This window comes from Eupeodes corollae, chromosome 1 (genome assembly GCF_945859685.1).
Source record: "Eupeodes corollae chromosome 1, idEupCoro1.1, whole genome shotgun sequence".
NCBI classification, from domain to species: Eukaryota; Metazoa; Arthropoda; class Insecta; order Diptera; family Syrphidae; genus Eupeodes; species Eupeodes corollae.
Window position 1 is genome coordinate 138922878 of NC_079147.1, and position 25846 is coordinate 138948723.

Sequence of the window (25846 nt, forward strand, 5' to 3'; positions counted from 1 at the left end):
TTGAAGTTATCATTCAGCCAACAAAAACAGTTTTGTAGTGAAAGTGTCAGTGCCTTAATTAAATAAAAAATCTGTTACAAATCTCCTTAATTTAAGATTTTATTTTACCAGAAAACGAAATATAACCACCATTTGGTCTTATTCCCTTTACACAAAAAATATATAAGGCTAACATTTTAGCAACAGCTTTATTTTTAATGTTGTAACATTCACATTTCTTCTGCCATACTCTAAAGACCATTTTAACTTTATTAACCATTTTAACTAAAATGAGGAAGATATAAAACAAAACCAAAAGTTTATCATTCATAGGTATGACTTTTAAATTTAACAATGTTACGTTTTTTACTTGAACTTTAAACGAATTTTAAAGTTAACTGTTGATTTGGTTCTATTAAAATTTAAAATAGACATCGTCGACTTTTGCTAAATAGCTTTCTATTTATTTATATCAGAAATATTTTATTGCAGTAGGCTTTCTGCCTTTAAATGTATGTATTCTTAAATTCACTTAAGTTTATTTTTAATTAATGCAAAAATAATTACAATATTATGCATTAGCTGACCTTAAAATTGTAATTCTTTTTTTGCAAGCCTAGAACTATTTTCAATAGTTAGCATAGATTGATTTTTATTAAAATATAATATTTTACTAATCTAAGAATCATACATTGGATTAAGGTTACTCATCAGATGTATCTCTTTCTGCGCGGATTTTGTTTGTTAAATTGGTTATCCAATTTATAAAATTAAAAAAAAAAAAAACATCTTAAAGATGAAACTTGAATTCACTATCCATTTTTTTATAACTACAAAGTTTCTTATTTGGCATGTAGTTAGTCATGTTTTTATATTTTTTTAATTTTTTTTTTTAGATTTGAAAAATGTCCATCACTTGTGATTGTGCTGTTGGGGTACCAACAGGTCCAACGTTAGCGTCAACATGTGGCGGCAGTGCGTTTATGCTTTTTATGGGATTGTTGGAGGTTTTTCTTCGTTCACAGTGCGATCTTGAAGACCCGTGCGGCAGAGCTAGTTCTAGGGTAAGTGAAAGTTAAGAAAAAAAATTGATAAATTTAAACGTTTTTGACAACTTGAAAGACAGTGGATTTAATGTTTTCTTGTGTGGGTGTAGGTATTGACATCTGGACATTTATAAACCTTGATGTTTGATCTGTAAAAACATAAATTAATTAATCTTGTTAGACTGACGAAAATATGTGAAGTAACAATTCCATTCATTTCATTGCACTTAAAATTCAGAGAATTTGTTTTAAGATTGAGATTATAAGCTTAAGAATAAGAGCAATTTTTAAGCACGACCTTACGTCTAGCAATATACAAGATCTCCTTGATTCAGCTAAAGAAATACAATAGGTCCATTGGTGATCTGATGGTTTATCTCACATCGTTTTGAAGAAATTAAGATTATTGCACTTGATATTTCAAAATCATTTAGTTATCCAAAAAACGATTCATTGGATTATAATTACTTTTCGGATCGTTAAATACAAGTAGTATTGGAACGATTCAAGTCTGAAAACCAAAAAATTAATGGTGATGTCCCGCAGGGCTCTGTTCTATCTCCGAGAATTATCCTGGTTAATAATTCTAGTTTACTTACCCTTTTTGGATGTGGACCTTCAACGGCAATGTATGAAAAGTTCATTCAATCCATATGGTACAATCCATACTGTGTACACCTAAAGACATTTTCGTGGCCCTAGTGACACAAGAACGTACCTACATTTTAACGATTTTGGATTGTGTATGCCACCTTTCCTAAAATGTACCATTCTATATTCTGACGAAAACTTGTACCTGTAAGTAAGGTAGCTTCGAAGTTAGCACTTTCGATATCAACAATTTTTGTTTCTATGATGGAAATTTTAGAAATTTAAATCCAGATATTTTTATACCACAATAAGCTTTTACCTTTATATCTACAATTTAAATTAAAGGCAGAGCGAGAGTATACAACCTAAGGACTGTTCAAAATGTCCTAGAAAAATTAGCCTTCTACGGTGATCGAAGCGATACAAAATAAAGTTAGTTAGATTTCTAGCTTGAAATTTACGATTTTTCGATTCATGATTGTCAAGAATTCACAGTGCTCTCTGAGACAGTGATAAGTTTAGAAGAGAACAGGTTAAAGTGACACTTTAAAAAAATCTTATTGTTAGTGTTGTTAAAAATTTAAATTACTGCAGTTGTGTGAAGTCAGAACCCCAAGCTTGAATTTGTCCCGATTTTTCCCATTTGTTCGTCCACCACTTGTCAACCGTTTTTCCACGTTTGTGCATCTAAAAAAATCTTTCGTCCAACGCCAGGAAAAAAGTTATTGTGTTTTTTTTAAGGAACTCAAAAATTATTGACTTAAAATAATCAGACCTTGTAGATAAGATTTGTTTGTCCACTAGTTTCTTATTAATGTCACCAAAAATTGTCTTTAGTCCACGCTAAGTTAAAAATTTATTCAAAATTTCATTTTTAGAGCATGTAACAAATGTTTTGTTTTCTATAATCAAACATATTTCAATGGTTTGTCCACTCGATTATAGGTGTCCATAAAAAAAAATGTTTGACCTTCCGTTCAAAAGTAATTAGACATTCCATTTTTATAGCACATTTCTTTAAATTACACGTCCAAAGCTCCAGTATAATTCTCATCACTGAAAAACAACATGTAGTACACACATAGCATTTAATTTTTTGTTAACTTTGAAAAAAAAATTGTCAGTCGTTTATGAAAAAAACATTGTCTTTATTTTAACAATTCGATCTATTTCACCTATCTTTCAAAAACAAATTTGAAATGAACCAAATATTTAAAGCCAACATTGAGTAATCACAAATGATATGATCATTTGAAAATACTGTTTGGTGCGATGAGTTTTTAGGGTCTCCAGATTGCCACCCTGTACATATTAATATCGTTGAACACATGCACGAAATCATATTCATAATTCTCACTTAAAAATTTCTGACAAATTGAAATTTTTCTAAAAAAAGTTCCCTAAATAATATTTATCATTTATTCAACAACTTAAATAACTTGACTTCACTTCAAATATTTACGATAAGTCTTACAAATATTCAAACACCTAAACTCACAACATTTTCTTTTTTTATTTTATTTCCTTTACAGTTTCGTTCCGAACCTGACTATGAATATGACTTTATTGTTGTTGGTTCCGGTTCAGCTGGATCCGTAGTAGCATCACGTTTATCTGAGATCCCTAATTGGAAAGTTCTACTTATTGAAGCCGGTAAGTTGAATCACCATACATCATTTTTTTTTATATATAAATTAATAAAATAATTGAAAATTAAGTTAATTGGTGTAAAATGGTGTTAATATTTTTATTACATCCAATTCAATAGGTAAATAAAAAGTATAATAATAAATCAGCTATAATGTAAGTATATGCACATTCAATTGTTATAAAGAAAGAAAATTAACATGAACGATAAATCAGTTCCACAGCAGAGTGCCTTCAACACTATTTTCCTAACTACTTACCTATCCCAATGGCCTAGTGTTAAATATAAATATAGTATCTACGAGTGATTATGACATACTTTTTTTCTAGGCATATGTTTTCTATGCCCACCGGAGCACCTCATAGCGCAGAACGATTTTTATGTCTTTAACGAAGCATATCACTCTAACTCTAAACATTGTTAGGTCTCGCATTTTATCCTTCACGGACAAATTATGCGCTTTGGGTTTGTATAATTATTGAGTAGTATACACAGAAAAAAATGTCAATCAAACATTTTGTAACCAATTTATATTTCTTTCTTTTTAATAATAAAAAAATATGATAAAGATGAGATTTGAAGTCGAGAAGCAGAAATAAAAATAGAGTTTCTAAAACAAATTCATGACCTTTTTCCAAAGACTTAATTCCAATCTAAGATCACGAAACTTAAATCTCCTAATTTCCCCAAAAAATACATATGTTGAAGAAGTGAGTCCTTCAGTTAAATAGCGTGATTTACTGCTTCAAAACATGAACACTCGACATACTTTTTCACTACGTTAAAATTGCACCAAATATCATTTTAAAAACAAATGTATTTAAAAATTTAAAAGAAAGTTCTCCAACTTAAAATTATTCCAAAAGTAAATAAGGAACGGAAAATATTTAATCTTAATATTGAAAATACAGATCGCATGATGTTTTTTTTCTAATTTTCTAGGAAACATCTCAAAACATTAATTTGAAAGAGTGATTTTAGAGTCGGATCTTAAGCCTTCAATAAACTTTTGAAAAACGTTGCCACTTACAAAACCTTGTTTATCAGGTTCAATGGTTAGCTATGAGTTATCATGTTATTACGGTTAAGAAATGTCATGCAAATACCAAAAAAGGAATAGTTGCAGTATACGAACTTGAAATTGGAGAATTGGAGATTTCTTCGGAATTCAGGCAACAAAAATAGATTGCTTGAAGATCAATTTTATGTAGATTTTCTCTTTTGAGACCATGACAAGTTGGATTCTTTTCTGAAGATTTTGTCTAATGTTATTGTTTGAGGATTTCATATGCCTCCTTTCTAAAATACATTTTTAATCGATTCTGAAGTTTCTGACGTATTACAAACGTAAGTTTCTTGCAAATTTCAACATTTTTGAGAGCGTTCACTAGACAACTAAAAGAAATTTAAATTTTCATTTTTTCGTGATCTCTCTTTGCTCATCGAGCATATCTTACCCCAGAGAAGTTTTACAGATTAAAAATGAAGAGTTTTCTAGAAAAAGGTGTCACTGGGTACAGAACATAAGAGATTTGCAGTCAACTGCATTTTTTTAACGTAAAGTTTGACCAAGTCAAATTCTGATTAGTTTTTCAAGTGTCATAAATTTCAAACTCGGAACTTTACTGCACTAGCCTTTGTCTTTGGTTGATCGTGGAAAACTACCAAAATCATTCTTGTTTACCAAACACTCTATAGACAAGCAAAAAATCCATCAGCACTAGTATTTTGTATTATAAAGAAAAGAAAATATTACTTATACCCCTTAAAATGTGACAAGTAAAGTAACCCTTTAAAAAAAATTAAATAGAATTGTGCAGAAAATAAATTAATTTCAGAGCAATAAAGTTCAGCTTTTAGTCAAATAAAATTTTAATTAGAAGGAAATTTTTTTGGCAGCTGGCCAATCAGTTACCAAAAATTTGCTTTACTTTCAAGTCCCTTATGCCGTCTGAACCTATTCACCTTATACAGCCCACTATTTGGCAGCTGTAATTTTTGAAATTGTCATCTTTTGATGTTTAACCTGTCAAAACTATAACATTATTAAAAATGGAACACTACTGACTTCAACAACGTATTTGTTGTATAGTAAAAATTTACAAAAAAAATGGTTTTAACATTTTGGTTTAATAGTGCACAAAACCTAAGTACTTTTGGGTCGTTTTGAAGCACCTTCTCGGACAGCAATAATGAAACAGTGTGCATGGCTAAAGAACTGGTGAAAATATAAATAGTTGTTGAGCCTCTATATATCCAATTATTTCGGTTCCACGTCGTCGATGTTTGGAATTAAAAATTTCATAAACGACATTGAATCTTATTTAACGTAAGTATTTAAATTTTAAGAGTTTTGTGGCAACGTAATATTTTAACTGATTCTGTCTTTGAAACGCCTACATTTTATACCTTCAGTGATGAGAGGAATTTGCACCACTGGCTCACAAAATCCAAAAACGGCTATCTTAAAAATATAATAACGATGATGTTTCCTTTTGAGCAAAATGTATCTTAAAACAATTAACTTCTGTACATATATTTTCTCAGTGTATTTTAAATATATAAAACAAAGCTTTTATTAGCTTTAGGCACGAAAACTCGATGCAGTTAATTGACTACAAAACGCATCTAAAAGAGTTTTGTTATGAAATCTTTGTTTTGTTTTTTTAACAAATAAAGGTAAAACATTATCAACAGTTATTATAAACCATTCACCGAATTTCATTTTGGTTATAGCGGATGATATAAATCAATGATATCAAAGCTGTACATCACAAAACAACGCAACAGGTACACCTTTTTGAAAAACCGATTCATAGTATTTTAATATTAAACTTAATAAATTTTACTTTCGAAATAGCTTTTTAATCTCTAAACAAAATGTTCAAAGATGAAAATTAATAAAAGGTAAAATCTGAATTAGCTCAAAACGATTTATTAACAAAGTTTAAAAGATTTTAAAATTTTAAAGAGTATTCAAATCTAAAATATGGTATTCACCATTGAAAAAGTTAGTAAGATACAGGTGCAAAATTTTAAATGATGTAGTAAAATTTCCTAGGTTTAAAAGATGATTTACTTAATTTTAAGCGATTTTAAAATCTTACTATCTCTTAACAATGTTATAAAGCAAAAATCACGGAATAACTGCTGTAACTTTTTTCAGTTTGCAAAAATCCATATAACATCAGTAAAATGTATCTTATAAGAGCAGTGGTTTGAATGTTCTAGTCAACAGTTGGGAATTCCAATTAGTAGGTCCGTTTAAGTGTATTTGCTTTAGGTTTGAATGCTCGTGTTTTAAGTCCTTAAGTTTGATTCCCTTAGTAAATTGGTAAATATTTTGCAAATTGCTTACTAATTTATTGTAAAACTCTTAACAATAGATTGTTAAAAATGTTGCGCCATATTTTTTGTAAGCTATTTAACAAATCTTGAAACTAACTTATGCCCTGTTGTTAATTCCATTTAATTTAGAAACGTACATTTTTATCAAAGTTGAATGAACGACAAATATGCTAATCCTAAGATTGATAATATTTTGAAATGCAAACCTAAATCGTTCATAAAACCGGTGATCATTTATGATTATTATAAATTCGACCATTTACAATTATAATTACTTTCTCGAGTAAACGACCCTAAACAAAACAAAAAAAACACATTTCTTAATAGTTCTGGTTAACCTGTAACTACATCATTATCGATCTATTTTTAAGGTGGTGATGAACCAGTCGGTGCACAAGTTCCTTCGATGTTCTTGAATTTTATTGGAAGTGATATTGACTGGCGCTACAATACAGAACCAGAGAAGCAAGCTTGTTTATCGTCCAAGGAGAAACGTTGTTACTGGCCCCGAGGAAAAGTGCTGGGAGGCACTTCAGTTCTTAATGGCATGATGTACGTTCGAGGTAATCGAGAAGACTACGATGACTGGGAATCAATGGGAAATCCAGGATGGAAATACGAAGATGTGTTGCCGTTCTTCTTGAAATCTGAAAACAATTTGGAATTGAATGACGTTGGTACTGAATACCATGCAACTGGTGGTTTGATGCCAGTCGTGAAATTCCCCTACAATCCACCTCTATCGTATGCAATCCTCAAGGCTGGTGAAGAATTAGGTAGGTATCTACACTATCTCTAAGGTGGTATGACATTTGATTGGTTTTGTTACCTTTCAACTTTTTGTTTGTTTCATAAGGCTTTGGAGTTCATGATTTAAACGGAGCCAATTCAACTGGTTTCATGATCGCACAGATGACTGCTAGAAATGGTGTCCGTATGAGTTCGGCAAGAGCTTTCCTTCGACCAGCTAGATTGAGGTCGAATTTACACATTCTACTTAACACTACCGTCACTAAGGTACTTGTCAATCCGTCAACAAAGAGTGCTCATGGAGTAGAAGTTATTGATCAATATGGAAGCATGAGGAAGATTCTAGTTAAGAAAGAAGTGATTGTGAGTGGAGGAGCAGTTAACTCGCCACAAGTTTTGCTTTTAAGTGGAATTGGACCAAAAGATGATTTGAAAAAGGTAAACAAATTTTTTTAGAAATAGTACGTTAATAATAATGTTTCAAGACACGTCACCCGCCGCAGCGTGCATTATTTTAGTTGTCCAAACCATTTTGATTGGATAATATAAGACTATTTTGATGTTCCAACAGTAAAGTTGATAATATGGTGAGTTGATTAAACTCAATCGAATTAAAATGAGCAATTTTTAATGAAATATGCAAGTGGTAAATTGACTTCTTTTTATGATAACGTTTCTTAACTGTTTTCTTTCTTTTGAAAGTCATTTGAGTTTTAAATCACAAAGTTTGTGTGTAGGTACAAAAAAATCAAGTGAGTGGAACCTAAGGACGGATACTTTTATTCAGGGAGGGGGCCACACATTTAATATAAGGACGAGTTTTTGGGTACCGCTTAAAATGTTCTGTAAAGAAGGCTGACAAAATAACAATAACATAATGGGTGGTATGCGAAATGCTTTGTCTCAGTCTCATGAGATTGAGCTCTGAGAATGAGCTCGAGATTTTGAGATAGATCATTTGCAATGAGACAAAGCTCAATTCGGTATGCAAGAGCTTTGTCTTATCTCACTATCTCAGTCTCAAAATATCTTCTTCAAGTGAAAGTAGTGTTTGTGATAACTCTTCAAAAAAAAACGATGATACAAATATTTGTTTGTGAATTTTATTAAAAGAAATACAGTTCTTTTGACAAAAAGTCAAACTCCTGACCTAAAAAAAAGAAAAAAATGCTTTAATAGCATTCAAATCGGAGTTTGAAAAAAAACAACACAAAATAAAAAGAATTATTAATTAAATTTTTGAGAACACTCATACTTTGTGTTATCTACCTTTTCTATTTACAAATTCATCACTGTGACGGATAGGCTTTTTAATGCGCACGTAAGTGCAATCAATTGCTCCAATGCAGGATGGGAATTGATACTTATTTAACCAAATTACTTTTTCGGCATCTGTCTGCTCCAACGTATTCGGAAATTTAATCCAGTCCTCTTTTTTGCTTACAATTTTTTCACCAACTTCGATGATGATCCTAGATAAAGAACTTTGGTCGATTCCGAAATCTTCGGCAATTCCGCTTTGGAAACCAGGATCAGCAAAGAATCGTAGAAAAACCACCATTCTGGTTTTATTTGATAAACGACCACCCCGAAAAGTATCACTACTATGAAAAAAAATAATCTGTTAAGGCCTCAATTTGAGTTTGGGTAGACCTAAAAAAATTTTATAATTTCCTGTTGACTCAACAGGAGCAAAAATATTCATGTACTTAGCCATTGTTATTCCTGAGACAAATAATTTCCAGTCTCAACATTTTACGAGCTTTGGCTCATTTGAATAAGACAAAGCTTTTTTTCTGCATACGAAAACATCTCAAATGAGATAGATCTATAAAATGAGATCGATCTCATTTTTGTGAGATTTGTCTCAAAACAATTTTGCATACGAAAGCTAGCAAAAGCTCAAAATAATGAGATTTGAGACTGAGACAATGCATTTCGCATACCACCCAATGTGTATACATCTTAACTTTATGTTTACTATTTCAAGAACTAAAGTGATATTTTTTGTTATAAGATTCTTTTAGAACACTATTTTCCAGCAAAACATTGTCTAACTATTTAATTGTGAAGAAATATGAATATGAAATCATTCCAAGTTTTTAACAGTTTTCTAAATATGCCCTATTTCAGAGCTTACATACAATAGTTTAGAAATCCCACAGCGGGTCGTAATGTATAATTTTTTAATTAAAATTTGTCACGTAATAAGCTTACACTACATTCTTTAAACAATATTTTTATTTTTTTTTCCATATCTATAAATAAAAAGCGCAATTCAAAAATTAAAATGCCAAAAGCCAAAAAACTAGATTGACTGACGCAATTCAGTTTGATATTAGAAGACAAATTCCAAAAAAAGACTGTTTTACGGGGACCCTTTGAAAATATTTAGACCTTAGAATTTCATTTAAAAATTGGAAAAAGAAAAATGTTTGGTTCTTGAATTTAAGGAAATAAGTGCATTTAGGTACATAATTTCTGTAAAAATTAAATCATTAAGGTAAACAAGTTAGGAAGAAATTATTGAGTGACACTCACGAAATACACTTCAGTTCTAAAGAGATTCATATATTTAATTTGTAGAACTGAAATGTACAATATGTGTTTTAATTAAATATTAGTTTTAACGACCGTAACTTTTTGCAGTTTTTTGGACATTATTAACTTCCCATAGGGAGTTATTTTTATGGGTCCGATTTTCAAGGTCCCTAGAGTCGAAATAAAAGATTTTTAGAAAGATGTCTGTGCGTGCGCGTGTACATACGTTCGTACGTCCGTACGTTCACGACGTTTTTTTCGTTGTCCATATCTCAAGAACCAGAAGAGATATCAACTTCAAATAAATGTTGTTATACAGATAATTAGGCAGAAAGATGCAGAAAGGGCTCTCAAGAAAATTGCGTGGTCGGTTTTGTTACCATATCAGTTTAAAAAAAAGGTGAACATTTTGGTTAGCCCTTAATATCTTACGAACCGAAAACGCTATAGACTTGAATTACATTTTTTTATAATATATTGCAACGTGATATCAAAAAGGTATATTTTTTGAAAAAAATCCAATTAACAGTTTTTTTTTATAACTGAACAAAAAAATTGTCACGTCGAAAATTTTAGGCATAAAATATGATCTCCAAAACAATTTTGTGCAATGAAAGATAAATTTTTTAACATCTGCTAAAATTTTGACAAAGGTCGAATTTACAGTTTTTTGACAAAAAATAAAAACCTAAACAAAAAAATTAATAAAAGTTGGTTAAAATTGATTTTCGACTTAAATATCTTTTCAAAAATTTGAGAAATTGGTTTTAAACTAAAAAAAATATTGTTGTTATTATTTAGTAAAATTTTGAAAAAAAAATCGAATTGACAGTTTTTTTACATAAAATAAAAACTTCAAAGAAAATTTAACAAAAGTTGGTAAAAATTGATTTTCGACTCATATATCTTTTCAAAACTTTAAGATTATGGCTTGCAGCTAATTTCATACTTCTAATTTCTAATTTCAATATTGTTTTCAACATTCGTAGAAATTTTGAGAAAAATCGAATTGAAAGATTTTGATTACAACTCAAATATCTTTCCAAAACTTTGAGATATTGATAATTGATATTGAGATAAACTCCTTTTTTCTTTAAAAAAATTTTGGTGTTACTCAGTAAAATTTTGAGGAAAATCTAACTAACAGTTTTTTTTACAAAAAATAAAACCAATACTAAATCTTGGTAGAAATGTACTTTCGAATTAAATAGCTTTACAAAAATTAAAAATATTGTCTTGTTTTCGATATTCACTAGTTTTTTTATAAAAATCCAACAGTCCGTTTTTTCATAAAAAATAAAATCTACAAAAAATAGTACTCAAATTTGTAAAAATGATGTTCGGTTTTTGATATCTCTCAAATTGATTTCATTGATCCAATTTGAAAAAAATTAGGAATTGCTACTGTAATTGGTTAAAAAATTGTTCGACTAAAAATCTATTTAACAAAACTGGATTTTCAAACTAAACCTTTTCTATATATGATAAATATTGTTGCTAATTTTTAAATTTTTAAAAATAATTCAACTAACAACTTTTTAACCCAACACGAAAACCTTCAAACTTTTAAGCAAGACAAATCGACAGACGGGATGGAAAGTTATCAGTGTGGGTCCACATCCCAGCCTCTTTTTATTCTTGAAATTCACTTTTAAATCACTTCAAAAAGAAGATTATTTCTATTTATTAAGATCTTAAAAGTTTTTGTATTAAATAGATAATTTTGGAAAGAAAACAAACCCAAAAAATAAGACGAAATTAAAGACGAGTTTCAGAAATTCAAAGGCAAGTTCAGTTTGTGTTAAGAAAACAGGAAATACTATCTTCTCAGAATATAATATCCAATTTGACGATCTTCTATTTAAGGTTTCTTCTTAAAAGCCTGAAAAAATTCCAAATTTTAAATTTTGTGAAAATTTTTAAAATTATTACAAAGATTGTAATTTTTTTTGCCATACAATAAACCAATTTTTTGGTTGATATCGTTAAATTACTATAAGTCTTTGAATTTATGAAATATTTGCTTACACTACTTAACTGTTTGGTTTATATGACCGCCCTGGATCTTCCATTGGGTAAAAGTTTATGGGTTTGTGCTAAGATATTGGAGTATGATTGGTTTTGCGATTAATATTGTGTTTCTTCTCCCTGGATCCGCTTTTAGTGAAACCTCTATATCTGAGTACGTAACACAACGTTGACATCACTTTTTGTAACTATCACCTTACTCAAAAACTTAAAGAAAAGCCAATCTGAGGGGATGTTCTCTTTTTTTTATAATAAACGCACACTCAAAGGGATATATTACCCTTATTATGTAGACACAGTGTGAGCACTAGGAAAGCGAGAGAGGGTTTGAAAGGAAATGTCGGTGCACATTGGTTTTGAATTCCTGAATATTGCAATAGCTGGGAAAGACAGAGTGTGGCAAGGCATTCCACATTCGCATAGTACGGCTAAGGAACGAATCTCTGTACTTAACAGTACGACCGAAGTTGGGCTCTAGTGTATATTGATGAGCATTCCTAGAAGCGCGAGTATTACGGTTGAACTGTTTAAGGGGAGGAATGCAGCTGGCTATTTCTCTAGAGAATAAACCATTAAAATAACGGTAAAAGAGGGTGGGACAAGAAACATTTCGACGATGTTCAAGTGACGTAAATGATCTTATGATGGTAATTTCACCAATCAGTCTAAATGCTCTACGTTCAATACTGTCCAAGAGGCTTAAGTAAGAGGCTTAAGTATAGTTTTGATTGCTAAAAGAAACAGTCACATAAATTTGTAAATTATAATGTTCTCGAAAGAATATTTTTGTAAATTGTTCTATGTACAAATTATATGATTCTCATGTTTTCAAACACGTACATTTTTGCCTAACTTTCGAATAGCATTTATAGTTTGACAACTACAATGTGTGCAATGTGTCATCAAACTTTTAATTCCTAACAAGTTCGTCAATGGAGTTTAGCATTCTTTGTCCTTAAATGAAGATAATTGCAATTTAAACCTTGATTTGGATTTATAATGCGGCAAATTTACATTTAGCCTTAGTTCTGCTATAGGTACAGTAACATTTTGCTACTTCAATTGTTCAACGCAGTTCTAATAAAGTGTATCTTTAACGCAACTTGACAGCTGCCAATTGTTGTTGTTGAAAGGCAATTAAAGAATAACATTAAATTTAATAGACAAAGTTAGCTCGTGTTCCAATTTACTAACCGTACAGTAACTGTACAGCTATTTAACTAGTTCATATTAATCTTCTGCGAATTTTGAGACACCCTTTATAAACATATGTTATTAACACTGTATATCAACAAAAATCACTTAAAGCTAAAGGTCATTCAATTTAATTTTCTTAGCGACCTTCATTTATGGCAATGATTTCTTCTTTTGGATTCTCTATACCCAATTATTGAATTATCCATGGCCTACGAGCTTCAACAGTTTTAAGCTTTTATAATTAGATTAGTGTAGATAATTGTAATTTGTGTTTATTTATGGTAACTTTTGTTTATGTTTACATTCCAGGTCAACGTCCGACCAGTTCATGATCTGCCTGGAGTTGGAAAAAATCTTCATAATCATGTTGCCTACTTTACTAACTTCTTTATCGACGACGCCGATACTGCTCCCCTCAATTGGGCAACAGCTATGGAATATTTGCTCTTCCGTGATGGTCTTATGTCTGGAACAGGAATTTCTGATGTAACTGCTAAAGTAGCAACACAATACGCTGATGCTCCACATATTCCCGATGTCCAATACTTCTTCGGAGGTTATTTGGCAAGTTGTGCCAAGACAGGCCAAGTAGGGGAGCTATTGTCAAACAATTCTCGCAGTATTCAAATTTTCCCAGCAGTTTTGAATCCCAAGAGCAGAGGCTACATCACACTTGGGTCGAATGACCCTCTTAAACCACCAAAGATAATCGGAAACTACCTTACCGACGAGAGAGACGTAAAGACACTGATCGAAGGAATAAAATTTGCAATTCGCTTGTCAGAAACAACACCACTGAAAGCATACGGAATGCGTTTAGACACCAAGCCCGCTAAAGGATGTGAAAACATTAAATTCGCCACTGACAAATACTGGGAATGCGCCATCAGACAAGACACCGGCCCCGAAAACCATCAAGCTGGTTCATGCAAAATGGGACCAGCTCGAGATCCCTACGCTGTTGTCGATCATGAACTGAGAGTCCATGGGATTCGAGGATTGCGTGTTATTGATACTTCTATCATGCCCAAAGTGACGGCCGGAAACACTCATGCACCGGCAGTAATGATCGCCGAAAGGGGTTCGCATTTAATTAAGAGGGCCTGGGGAGCACAACAGTAGACATTATTTATATAAATTTTAATTTGATGTTACATTATTGTTGTATATGAGTAGTACCTATACAAAACTATAGAATTTTAAGTCAACCAAATTATAGGAAAAGTAAATTTAAAGAATACAAAACGTGCACGCATATGGGTTAAAAGCACACTTAAAAACAAAATTAATAATTGTAATTTTACAATAACTAACTCAATAAAAAGACAAATTATTTATTTATTGTAAAGTCGAGTGATTTTGAATTTAATTGGATTGGAGGAAATAAGCTTTGCTTATTTCGATAATAATTTAATCGTATTTTTGGATTGAATATAAAAAGCCTGTAACAGATTTCCTGTGAAGTTATTTAAAATATGATTTCGGTAAAAGTTTTAATGGTTTGTGTTTTATCGGGAGGTTTATTTGGATTCCAAATATTATTAGCTGATGGAATTCCGATGCAATGTACAGAAAGTCCTTCAACAATGGATCTTAAGGAAGTCATGGATATTTGCAATGCCAGTTTTTCAATACCAATGGGTAAGTCAGCTTTGATTCACGGATATATCAATAGATGTTTCCAGTGATATGTGTATTTTTCTATAATTTAACATCTATTTTCTACTTTTATATTGACATCAACCTTCCAAAATACACATATTAAATTTTATCAAACAGCTTCATAGTAAATGTGTCAAGTTTTGTTCCGAGTAAATCGTATTTGCGAATTCGTTGCTTTTTTTATTTCATCAAAAGAAAAAGATTTGTCGATTGTCGATTTGTCTTGCTTAAAAGTTGGTAGGTTTTCGTGTTGGGTTAAAAAACTTCTTAGTTGAATTATTCTTAAAAATTTTAAAATTACCAACAATATTTTTCATATAAAGAAATAGTTTAGTTTAAAAATCCAGTTTTGTTAAATAGATTTTTAGTCGAAAACAAATTTTTACCAATTTCTTGAATTTTTACAAATTGGATGAATGAAATTAATTTGCGAGATAGCAAAAACCGAACACCAATTTTTACCAAATTTGCGTACTATTTTTGTAGATTTTATTTTTTTATGAAAAAACGAACTGTGGGATATTTATAAAAAAAAACGACTGAATATCAAAAACAATATTTTTTGTGAAATAAAAAAAAATTTTTAAGACCATATTTTAAATTTTTGAAAAGCTATTTGATTCGAAAGTAAATTTTTAACAACTTTTGTGAAATTTTCTTTTAAGTTTTTATTTTTTGAAAAAAAAACTGTCGATTCGATTTTTCTCAAAATTTGACTGAATATTGACAGAAATATATTTTAAAAGATAAAAGTAGTTTGAGGCCAGCAACTCAAAGTTTTGTAAACATATTTGAGTAGAAAATCAATTTTTACCAACTTTTATTAATTTTTTGGTTATGGTTTTTATTTTTTGTAAAATAACCTGTCAACTTTATTTTTTTTTTAAATTTTCTGAATGTTGAAAACAATATTTCCTATAAGCAAAAATTAGTTTAAAGCCAATATCTCAAACTTTTGAAAATATATTTGAGTCGAAAATCAATTTTTATCAACTTTTATTAATATTTTGGTTAACGTTTTTATTGTTTGTAAAAAAACTGCCAACTCGATTTTTGTCAAATTTTTGCAAGAAATTAAAAACTTAATTTTTCATAGCAAAAAATTGTTTTGGAGACAAAATCAATTTGTATTTGTAAAATTTTCGAGGTGACACATTTTTTTTAGTTTTTTTGATTTATAAAAAAAACGTTAATTGGATTTTTTTCAAAAATATACTTGTTTGGTATCGCGTTACAATACATAATATAAAATTTAATTCAAGTCTCTAGCGTTGTTGGTCCGTAAGATTATTTAGGGTTAACCAACATTTCACCTTTTTTTACACTGCTATGGTAAAAAAAACCACCCACGCAATTTTCTTGAGAGCCCTTTCTTCATCTTTCTGCCTTATTATCTGTATAACAACATTTATTTGAAGTCCATATCTCTTCTGGCTCTTGAGCTATGGACGACGAAAAGACGTCGCGAACGTACGGACGAACGGACAAACGGACGTAAGAACGTACGTACACACGCACGCACAGACATCTTTCTAAAAATCTTTTATTTCGACTCTAGGGACCTTAAAACGTCGAGAAATGTCAAAATTTTCAATTTGACAAATCAGACCTATTACAATAACTTTCTACAGGAAGTTAAAAATGATCTAAAGTAAGCTTTAAATGTTTTAAATTTGCGCCGTTGTGTTCTTAAATTTATGAAAATTTTTAGAAAAAAAAAACTTTTATTTAATGATTCAATTGACAACTTTTTTTACAAAACCCAAGAACTTACGAAAACCACAAAGAACTGATAAGAAATGTTTTTCGGCTCAAGTATTATGATTCGAAAGATATTGATTTCAAAAAATGCTAAACATTTTTATTAAAGCTCTAAAATTGACAGACGGTAACGGATGGGAAGTTATCAGTGTGGGTCGCATCCCAGCCTCTTTTTTGGTTTGAGACACTTTCAAGGTGCTCTCATTGGACTTATATGAAATGCCTTTTCTATAGGTCAACAAACTTAAAAATGATTTTATTATATATAATTTTATTATATAAAAATTAAGAATTCTATTGATTGCTGTAGAATACATATTTCGGGCCTAAAAGATTGAAATTAATTAAATGTTGTTTTCGTAGAATTTGAACGTCGTCGACTTAAGATCCGATTCGTCGGAGCCGAAGCAAACATTTCCGACTTTTATTTGCTGCCTAAGTAAAGTTCAAATTCAAAAAAATATACAGAATTGTTTAACAAGGTATAAATTGTCATAGATAAACCAAGAAGTTAATATTGTTTTCTCAGAAACTCATTTTGTTTGTATTTATTCAATGACTAGATGAGCCTTTACTTATTTTATTGATGGTAATAAATTGTCACATGTGTGAAGTATAATTTGTTTAAAGATTTTTTAAACAAGGCCATAAGTTACCTTTCGTCTCTAATGTCAACAAAATAAATAGTTCAACCAAAATAAAAAAGAACATCTTGGACTAATTTATTTGTTTTTGCTGAAATTTTAGAGGTAAAAGACTTATGTTCTCACGTAATATTCCACTTTCCATGTGCGCTAAGTAAAGATTATTTTTATTGTTGAAAATACAAATAAAATACGTATTTTAGCAAATTATGTTGACGTATGCCCTAATAAAATAAAGAATATTAATGGTAGAACAAAATAATGTAGCATTTTTGTATTAGGAAACTTTTTGGAGAAGAGAAGAAAGGCAGCTCCAGGAAATGTCACACCGGAATAGGCTAGGGTAAGATAATGGAATTTCTTTCCAGGGGCATGGGCTTAGCAAGCGCTTAAAGGAGCTGTACAAGGACTTTAGTTATTTTTTATTCCAGTCATTGAAGTAACACTAAATTAACTTCAAGTCTTGAATGAATGTTAACACTTAAAATTACTTTATGTTGTTTGAAAATGACTTTTTATTTTAAAAATTAATTTTTTTTTTGGGAGTTAAGAGACCGTAAATATAATAGTTTATTAATTTTAAGTATAAGAAGGCACCCGATTTTTATTTCAAGATATTATTAAATAAACGCCTATTTACATTTATTTTTTTGTTTTGTTTACTTTTATTAATATTTAAAAAGAATAAATCAAACATTTTATTAAAACATCTATTGAACCCATTTGGTCTACATTTTAATTTGATGGTCTGAACAATTATTATCAATCAAATAAAGCACAGGGTGATACAGCACCCTAGGTAAGGTTCTAGAGTTAAAAAGCTTTGTTGCAACATTCTTGTAGAACAGGCAGCATTTACAAAGTTTGACAATCGCCTATGGCATATGTGAAAGGGTTTTGTGTTCGACAAGAGTTATAAATTGCTTTATTGTTTGTAAATTTTGACATTTTGACATTCCCAGATTGTAAACATACAAGTCCTAATTTGGGGTAAATTCAAATTTTATTTTTTGTTGCGGAAAAGGATTAATTTCTTTACGTTTCCTAGAGAATATTTTTTGGTAGTTTTGAAATTTTTTATGAAATTAAAGTTTTAAGGATTAAAAACACAAACAAGCTTATAAATATTATATATTATAGTTACTAATTTTTTAAACTTCACATTCGTAGATTTAGTAGTGTGAGGCAATTTCTTGAGAAAGTAGAAACCTATTCTTAAGGGCCTTGCAACAAACGTAATTTTACACATTTCAAAAAGTCAATTTCAAATAAAACACATTTAAATTATAGGAAACCAATTGGCTCTAATAGGCGGCTTTTATTGGTAAATTTATACGCAGCGCAGCAAAATCTTACACACTAAACAACAACAAAGAAATAGTGCGGATAAATAAAACAATAAAAATAGTGCATAGTTAAGATAAAGTTTTCGAATGCGTGGAATAGAATGACACTTCATCCAGTTCCAGAAATATTGTTTACTTAAAGATTGGCAGAATTTTATTATTTGGGGATGCGTTCGTATATTCTTGTGCTCTGTTTTCACTAGAATACAAATAAATTGGTTTGAAATATTAATCTACGTTAAGACTGTCATCGTAAATATTCAATGCGTGACTACTTGACATCACCCAAAAGTCATCAATAAATCACAGTGCTACCTCTAAATTTATTGACGTATGATGTGTGTTAGGACTCGCCCAAAACCAAAGTATAGTAAGTAAGCCTCTTTGTTACTTTTGGGAGCTGCAATTGTGATATGCGTACTATCGATGGCCCCGATTATACCCGGTATTTTCTTTTTGGTTTCAAGTTTTCGAGAAATTTGGTCAATGACATCACCTTGTGGTCACTTAATATGTTCATTTCCTATAAAAAACAACCAGCTGCTCTCACGGCCAACTACAGACCATGCTGACGACCGACGTTGCAATTCCAAATAGGTTTCCCAATTGCAGAAATGTCAGAGTTTTGCGTACATATACATGCACTTCTTTTCTGGGTTCAATTTTTGTTTTTGTCTCCATGATTCGGTCTTGGTGACCACAAGGTGAAAAAAAATAGGATTGAGAGTATTTTTCTGAAAATAAATAGAAAACGCTTTTATATTTTTAAATAAATAGTTAGATGAACCAAATAAGAAATTTTTTTAAAAATAATTTGGTAGTAACGAATTGCACTGAGGTTCCTACAAACTGTCAAACTCTTTCCGCGTTCCACATACCATCCACACTGCAACGAATAAATTATTCGCCCGCAACATAACCTCAAAATTATACCACTCTTGTTTTGTTTTTTTAGTAAAAGATCATGGCTGAGGAAAATATGGAGAAAAGTAATTCAATACGTCGCTGTCTGCGAATAGAAATAAAGCTCAAAAGAAAAGTCAAAGTACTTTTTATTTTGATCCCTGACATTATCTCAATACCTCAACATTTCAATACGAATTGATTATCCGGGGAGGAATTAAGAACCTAATCTTATGACTGCATGACGAGTTATTAAGCCGTGTTAAGCACAATGCCCTCGAATCATCATCTAGATGTATTCATCGACAATTATCTTGTAATTTGGGGTAAACTTCATTAGAAATGAGCATTCAGTTCGTAAAATAAGACTTATTTTTGAAGTAAGAACTGAAGTCTTAGAATTAAATTATAGAACCCAAAAGATCTAACATAAACTATATCTGCTTGCTTTCCAACGATGGTGATGTCGAAAATATTTTAAACTTTACGTCCGATCTTATAGGTTTCCCGAGGACCCTATTTTTGCAAAAGTTTCCTATCATTAGAAATATCACTATTTTGAAGGTCAGCAGCTTTCTTTTTGTTGAATCAAGATAAAATATTTACTATAACAATATATTAAAAACAAGTTTTTTAAAATCACAATCACATTTTTTTAATTTTTAAAGAAACGAAGGTGGAAACTAACTTTTTTTAGATGTTACCATTTTGGTTATTACATTTATTCCTAGTACTTTTTTTCAAAAATACTAAGTGTACATAGTATTTAAATTTAAGTTAATTTCGAACAATTTTGAGTTAATTTTTGTGGATTGTAAATAAATGTCGTTTGACAGTTTGCAGAAAACATTAAAATGTCAAAGGTTTAATATTCTATTTATTATTTCTATTAATTACCTTCAAACCATATTTTTAATAATTTTAAAGTGATAATTATTTTATTTAAATCTTTTACTTTTTTTATTAGAATATTTAACTGAATTCAACACCACTGGAGTACTTCCTGACGAAGTTGATAAAACTGGAATGGTATCTTTTAGTTTATTAAAATGTTTTGTTATTACTATTAATTTTATTATTGTTTTATTCTACCAGTGTTACATTCGATGTGCTTTTGAAAAATTAGGCCTAATCAAAGATTGGATAATAGATAAACCACTTTTACAAAAAACAATGTGGCCAGCTACTGGAGATTCAGTTGAAGTTTGCGAAAAAGAAGGAAGTAATATATAATAAGATCCCTTTTATGTTTCTTTTGATACAAATGTTTTACTTACCGTTACAGAAAGTGAGCCAAACGCATGTGTAAGAACTTATGCAATAGCAAAATGCCTTATGATTCGAGCAATTGTTGATGCCAGAGACAAGCAAGTGGTTTAGATAGACGCAATTGTAGTGAAACTAGAACCACTATTTTTTTCGATTATAATTTGAGAAATTGAAAAATAAATCCAGCAAGAAATAAAAAAAAAATATTTTAATGCTTCATTTGTTTTGAAAAATAATGTTGGTTTTCTTTAAGTGCGCACTACAATTTGGCAGAGTTTTTTAAGGTTTAAAAAATTGTTAAGAAACCACTAAAAAGATAAGGGACCCAATAACTTAGTATTATGTACATATTCTAACAGAACAACCTCAGTTCCGGTCTTTCAATGCATTTTGTCGAGGCACGCTTTCCTTCGAACATACCTCATAGATAAGCTAGTTTTTTATTTATTATATTGTGCGCGCATTCAAGGGGTTATGAATACCGTTATAATAACAACCTAAACACTTTGCAGTATTTTTGACGATGTCAAATACATACGTGATCACTCCACAGGAGATAGGTTGTAATGAACAGCTCATACGATGTAAGAACTCCCCATAACAAGTGGAATTAGGAGAGAGTTACGCTTTTGCGGCACTAGATAGCATTGAGTTTTCTACACTTTTTGATCCTCCATTGGTTAATGCTGTCAAGATCAGAATTTAATGTGCTTATCATATGCTGCTACAAAAGACCGTACAAATAAGGAAAAGCGTGGGAGACAAAGCAGAGCAAATCAAATCACGAGTGCCGATCATTAAAAAGCTTTCGTTGTTGAAGATGTTTCTTAGTCTGAAAATAGACAAGCGTTTCTATTACCTTGGAAAGAAGGAACATAAGTGCAATTTTACGAAAGTTAGAGCGTGGGAGTATTCGCCTTTTTTAAAGACAAACTGCACAAATGCTGCTTTCTATCCACTCGAAAAGAGACTTGTAGAATAGAATAACTGGAAAAGCTTAGGCAGTAGTTATTTTGTGAGTATGAAAATCTTTAAGTGTTCTATACCAACTGATGTGCGAATGCGAAACAAGATTCGTTCCATAGAATCGTTTAGGCTTTCAAGAACAGGAGGAGTTATGTCACTCATTGGCATGATCGGTCTAGCAGCAAACTGTGCTGCAAGCAAATTGGCTTTATCAAGAGAGATTACAAAAGGAGTGTCATTAAGAAGGATCACAGGAACCTACCCATCACTTCAAAAGCTGTCAGATCTAGAAGTCTCTTTTAAATTTTGTTTGGTATTCAGGTGAAATGAATACTTTCTTGTCTAGTGATGGTCTCATCTGCTCCACATCGTTATCAAATTTAAATTGGTTTGGGGCGCACCGCGTCTTTACAGAATGTACAGAAAAATGGTTCGTCCAAGTTTGGCCGTTTGGAATGTTTCAGAAACTCATTGCTGCAAAACTCTTTTCTTTTCCTCCATCGTGCACCCCTTAAGATCTTGTTTTTAATCAAATAAAGTTGTCTTACACAAACTACATAACTCATGATTTTTATTTCACGTACAAAATAACACCATAAAAAAATCGTGTAAACAACAATAAAAAGATATAAAAAAAATACCGGAGTGTTGAAAAAAACTAAAATAAAGATTATTTGTTAAAATAAAAACTAAAATCCTTTGTCACTAGATCCTCAAAAATGGAAAATCCCAAAATTGAAATAAAAAAAAATAGGAATACAAATTTGATATTTATTTTTTTCTAATTTTCAAACAAATACAATAATATTGCTGTATAAATATCTGAGGGCTACATGACTTCCCTTATCTAAATATTTGTTGCTTGTGTACCTTATAAAAATATTTGTTTCTTTTGTATTTAAACTTTTATTACTTTCACTATGAATGTTTTCTTTGTCTATTTTCTTTACTACCCCATGTCAGTACTGTAAACAATAATTTTTGGGGGCCTTGAAAAGTTTTATATACACTTTAAGCTCATATTTATGTTGTTGAGAGTTACCTTCAACCCTCTTACCTATTTTTTAATTGTTTTTTCCTTCCGCTTTCGAATTTTGTTACCACGAACAAAATTTTGGGATATTCAATTTTGTAAGTTTTAATAATAAAAAAAAAAACATTCTAATAAAGTTACCGCCGTTAACTTGTTGGTAACTTTTCAGTTTTTATGGTAGTCTTTTATTGATACCCAAAAAGAAATTCAAAAAATCTAAAAGATGATTATATCTTTGAGAAATAACTTACTTACTTACTTAAGGTGGTGCTTCAGTCCTGTGTGACTGTAAGAGACATCGGTCCCTAGCTAGATGTCTCCAGTTTCGCGCTCCAAGTTGGGTGAGGTCACTTTTCACTTTTAGAAATAACACGGTTATGGCATCTTTTCATGTTGAATTATAATTGCCAAATTCACATCAATATTTTTCAATTCCGACTGTAAGAAACCTTAATAGTGGATCGGTAGAGCAATCCATTCACCGTAAAAGTTGCACCATTTTCGAATTTCATACCGCCGTCAGCCGATAAAGCGACTTTTCAAAAATAATTCTTATATTTTTTGAGTACCAAATGTGTCAATTTGTTTTATGTTCGTAGCCGTCAAGGTAAAAATGGATCTTATAACTGAAGATGATTTCGATGCATTTCAAGGACCCAATCAGCGAAGAAATAATGTTGCTGGTGATCGACTGGTTCGAGTTTTAGTGCAAAAAATCAATGTCTTACTCGAAAGAACGTCGAGGAATTATTAAAATAAAAATACATACATATGTTGGTGTAGACACTTCGGTCTACAGCATCAGCAATATTCTCAGTTGTAAGTCAGTAGGTCCTAGTACTACGGTCCGTTGCGTCACCTATTTTTTTTTTATTTTTTGAAGGTTGTTCCATGTTTGTAATGGCATGGTTCTGACTTGTAAAATGTCAAAAGATAACAGCTACAAAAGCGACAACTGCATACATAGGAAGCTGTTCAAAATGAAACATCTAATTGAAATTTGAGTAATTTTAATTTACCAAATCCAAATACATACATATGTATGTACGTATTTTTATTTTGAATCTTTTAATAAAAAAAATATGTACTTCATGGTACTTCGAAAGTGTAATAAAAAGGATATAACCCGACCGCGGTCTCTACCTGGGCAACCATATACATAAAAAGTTTGCGAAAAGTAACCAAGCAGAAGCGACAACACCTAACTCGCCCAAAACCATAACGCCCAAATCCTAAAATGTCATAAAGCCTACAATTGGTTGCAAAGCCCAAAAATGGACAAAAAAACTAAAGCGAATGTCGTAATTGCCAAATAATTTTTAAATAAAAGAACGCCTAAATTGTTGCTTGTCATTTTGCCCAAAATAATTTTTATTTATTTTGAAATGTATTTTGGCATTACAACGATTATAATTTCTATCGTTCGTTATATCTTATCACCCAACGACTAATAACCCAAATCTTAAAAGATTACATGAAGTCCAAAAAGCTAAACATGTAAAAAAATATCACTAAAAAAACGTCACCAATCCCAAATAAAATGTCATATCACCAAAACAAACTTTTGATGTCGTAACTCCAAAATTTAAAATGTCATTATGATCAAAAGATTTTGGGTCGTGAACAGTGAAATATGTATCCTGCTCGTTCTCACTATAGGGTTTGGGGTTGGTGCGAAGTTGAGTGTATGCAAAGTTTATTTGCATTTAAAGGATCTGGATTTAAAGAAACTTTGAATACACACTATCTCGTAGCTGCCTCAAATCTTATAGTGAGCCAAAGCAGGGGGATTTAAGGGGGCATCATATCCCCCATACATATTTCACTATTTATACATAACTCAAGATTTCTCAAAGCCCAACCACCCGAAATTTTTTGTTTTTGGGCGATCTGACATTTTTTACGTGTTAAAACTCAAATGTCATAGTGTCTAAAACAAACAAACATTTTGTTAAAATGCCCAAATGTTAAAACACATTACATCTTTTAGACGATTTATCAATTAGTAAATTGGGCGTAATGACATTTTAAAATTGATTTAATCATTAATATTGATTTAGAGCTTTGTTTCATTTTCTTCTAAAAAAGTTTTTGGGCGACATGACACTTTAAATATCTTGATGTTATTTTGCTAGGCAATAAGACCAAACGCTTATTTTTATTTGGAGTTTCATAAAACCCAAAACAGTATTAACGGTCAAAGGTTCGGGAATAATGCCCAACTCAAAAAACAACAAAATGCAAATAAAATTGTTTTGTGCACCATGACATTTTTAATATGGGCGATTTAGTTTTGCGAGAAAAAAACCTAAACCAGTTCACAATACCGTTTGCTATACTTTTAACAGCCTACAACTTCTACAAAATCTTTATTCTAGGCAGAGTGAATAGAAAAAATATTGCAAACCAAATATAAACATGACAAGAATTTATAAATCTTTTATTTTTCAAGGTTCAACAAACCATAAGTTAAGTGCAAGTTTAATGATACTAAATCACATCATTAAAAAATTCGCTCCAAATTTTTTACGATATTTATCTATTTAAGAAGTGTTATCTCTATTAGACATAATTAATAATTGTATAAAATACTCGCTTTCATTTCCTTTTCTTTCAGTGATAAAAGAATTTTGTTTAGTCATAGATTAAGAATCATCAGAAGTGCTTCCGTTTCATAGTTAATTGCAAATTTAATAATTTTGAAAAATAAAGTAACTAATTTAAAAAAAAAAGAATTAAATTGTTTTTTGCCGAACGTAAGTTTCCTTTAATTAATAAGTTTGAAACTATTTAGTGATTGTGAATTTTAGTATTGAATAAAATTGAAAAGTCTCAGGCGAACTTTCAGCTGAAGTTCTTGTTTTAGAGCTTTAATTATTTTCTATTTATTTTAATAAAAACAGGGTAACACTATTAAAAAAAAACATAATTAATTTAGATAAAGTTCAGTTATTCAGTTATTACAATATTTCGAATCCTTCAAATCCAATAGTTCCGATTTTTATAAAGTGTTATTAACGATAAATATTTATCCTTGTTTTTGATTTTCGAGAGACAAACTCAATATAGGAAAAATCTATGAAGTTTTTAACCTTAAAAACAATTTCAAGGAATACCTCAACAATAGTTACCAC

General features: G+C 30.5%; 2 protein-coding genes across 2 annotated transcripts in view; both read left to right on the forward strand.

Annotated features, from left to right (window-relative positions):
• LOC129945026 (uncharacterized) overlaps positions 1 to 25846 on the forward strand; it is a 65483-nt gene that overhangs the window by 27057 nt on the left and 12580 nt on the right. Inside the window, exons 2-10 of the mRNA XM_056054689.1 lie at positions 876 to 1043; positions 3149 to 3269; positions 6984 to 7388; positions 7469 to 7800; positions 13438 to 14248; positions 14620 to 14769; positions 20412 to 20473; positions 20540 to 20666; positions 20730 to 20815. Coding sequence (XP_055910664.1) covers positions 885 to 1043; positions 3149 to 3269; positions 6984 to 7388; positions 7469 to 7800; positions 13438 to 14248; positions 14620 to 14769; positions 20412 to 20473; positions 20540 to 20666; positions 20730 to 20815 — 2253 coding nt within the window. The 5' untranslated portion in view covers positions 876 to 884. The remainder of the gene's footprint in view (positions 1 to 875; positions 1044 to 3148; positions 3270 to 6983; positions 7389 to 7468; positions 7801 to 13437; positions 14249 to 14619; positions 14770 to 20411; positions 20474 to 20539; positions 20667 to 20729; positions 20816 to 25846) is intronic.
• Positions 14589 to 20917, forward strand: LOC129943481 (general odorant-binding protein 84a). The gene is made up of 4 exons (XM_056052974.1): positions 14589 to 14769; positions 20412 to 20473; positions 20540 to 20666; positions 20730 to 20917. Exons 1-4 carry the CDS (start codon positions 14604 to 14606, stop codon positions 20822 to 20824), a joined length of 450 nt encoding a protein of 149 aa, XP_055908949.1. The 5' UTR covers positions 14589 to 14603; the 3' UTR covers positions 20825 to 20917.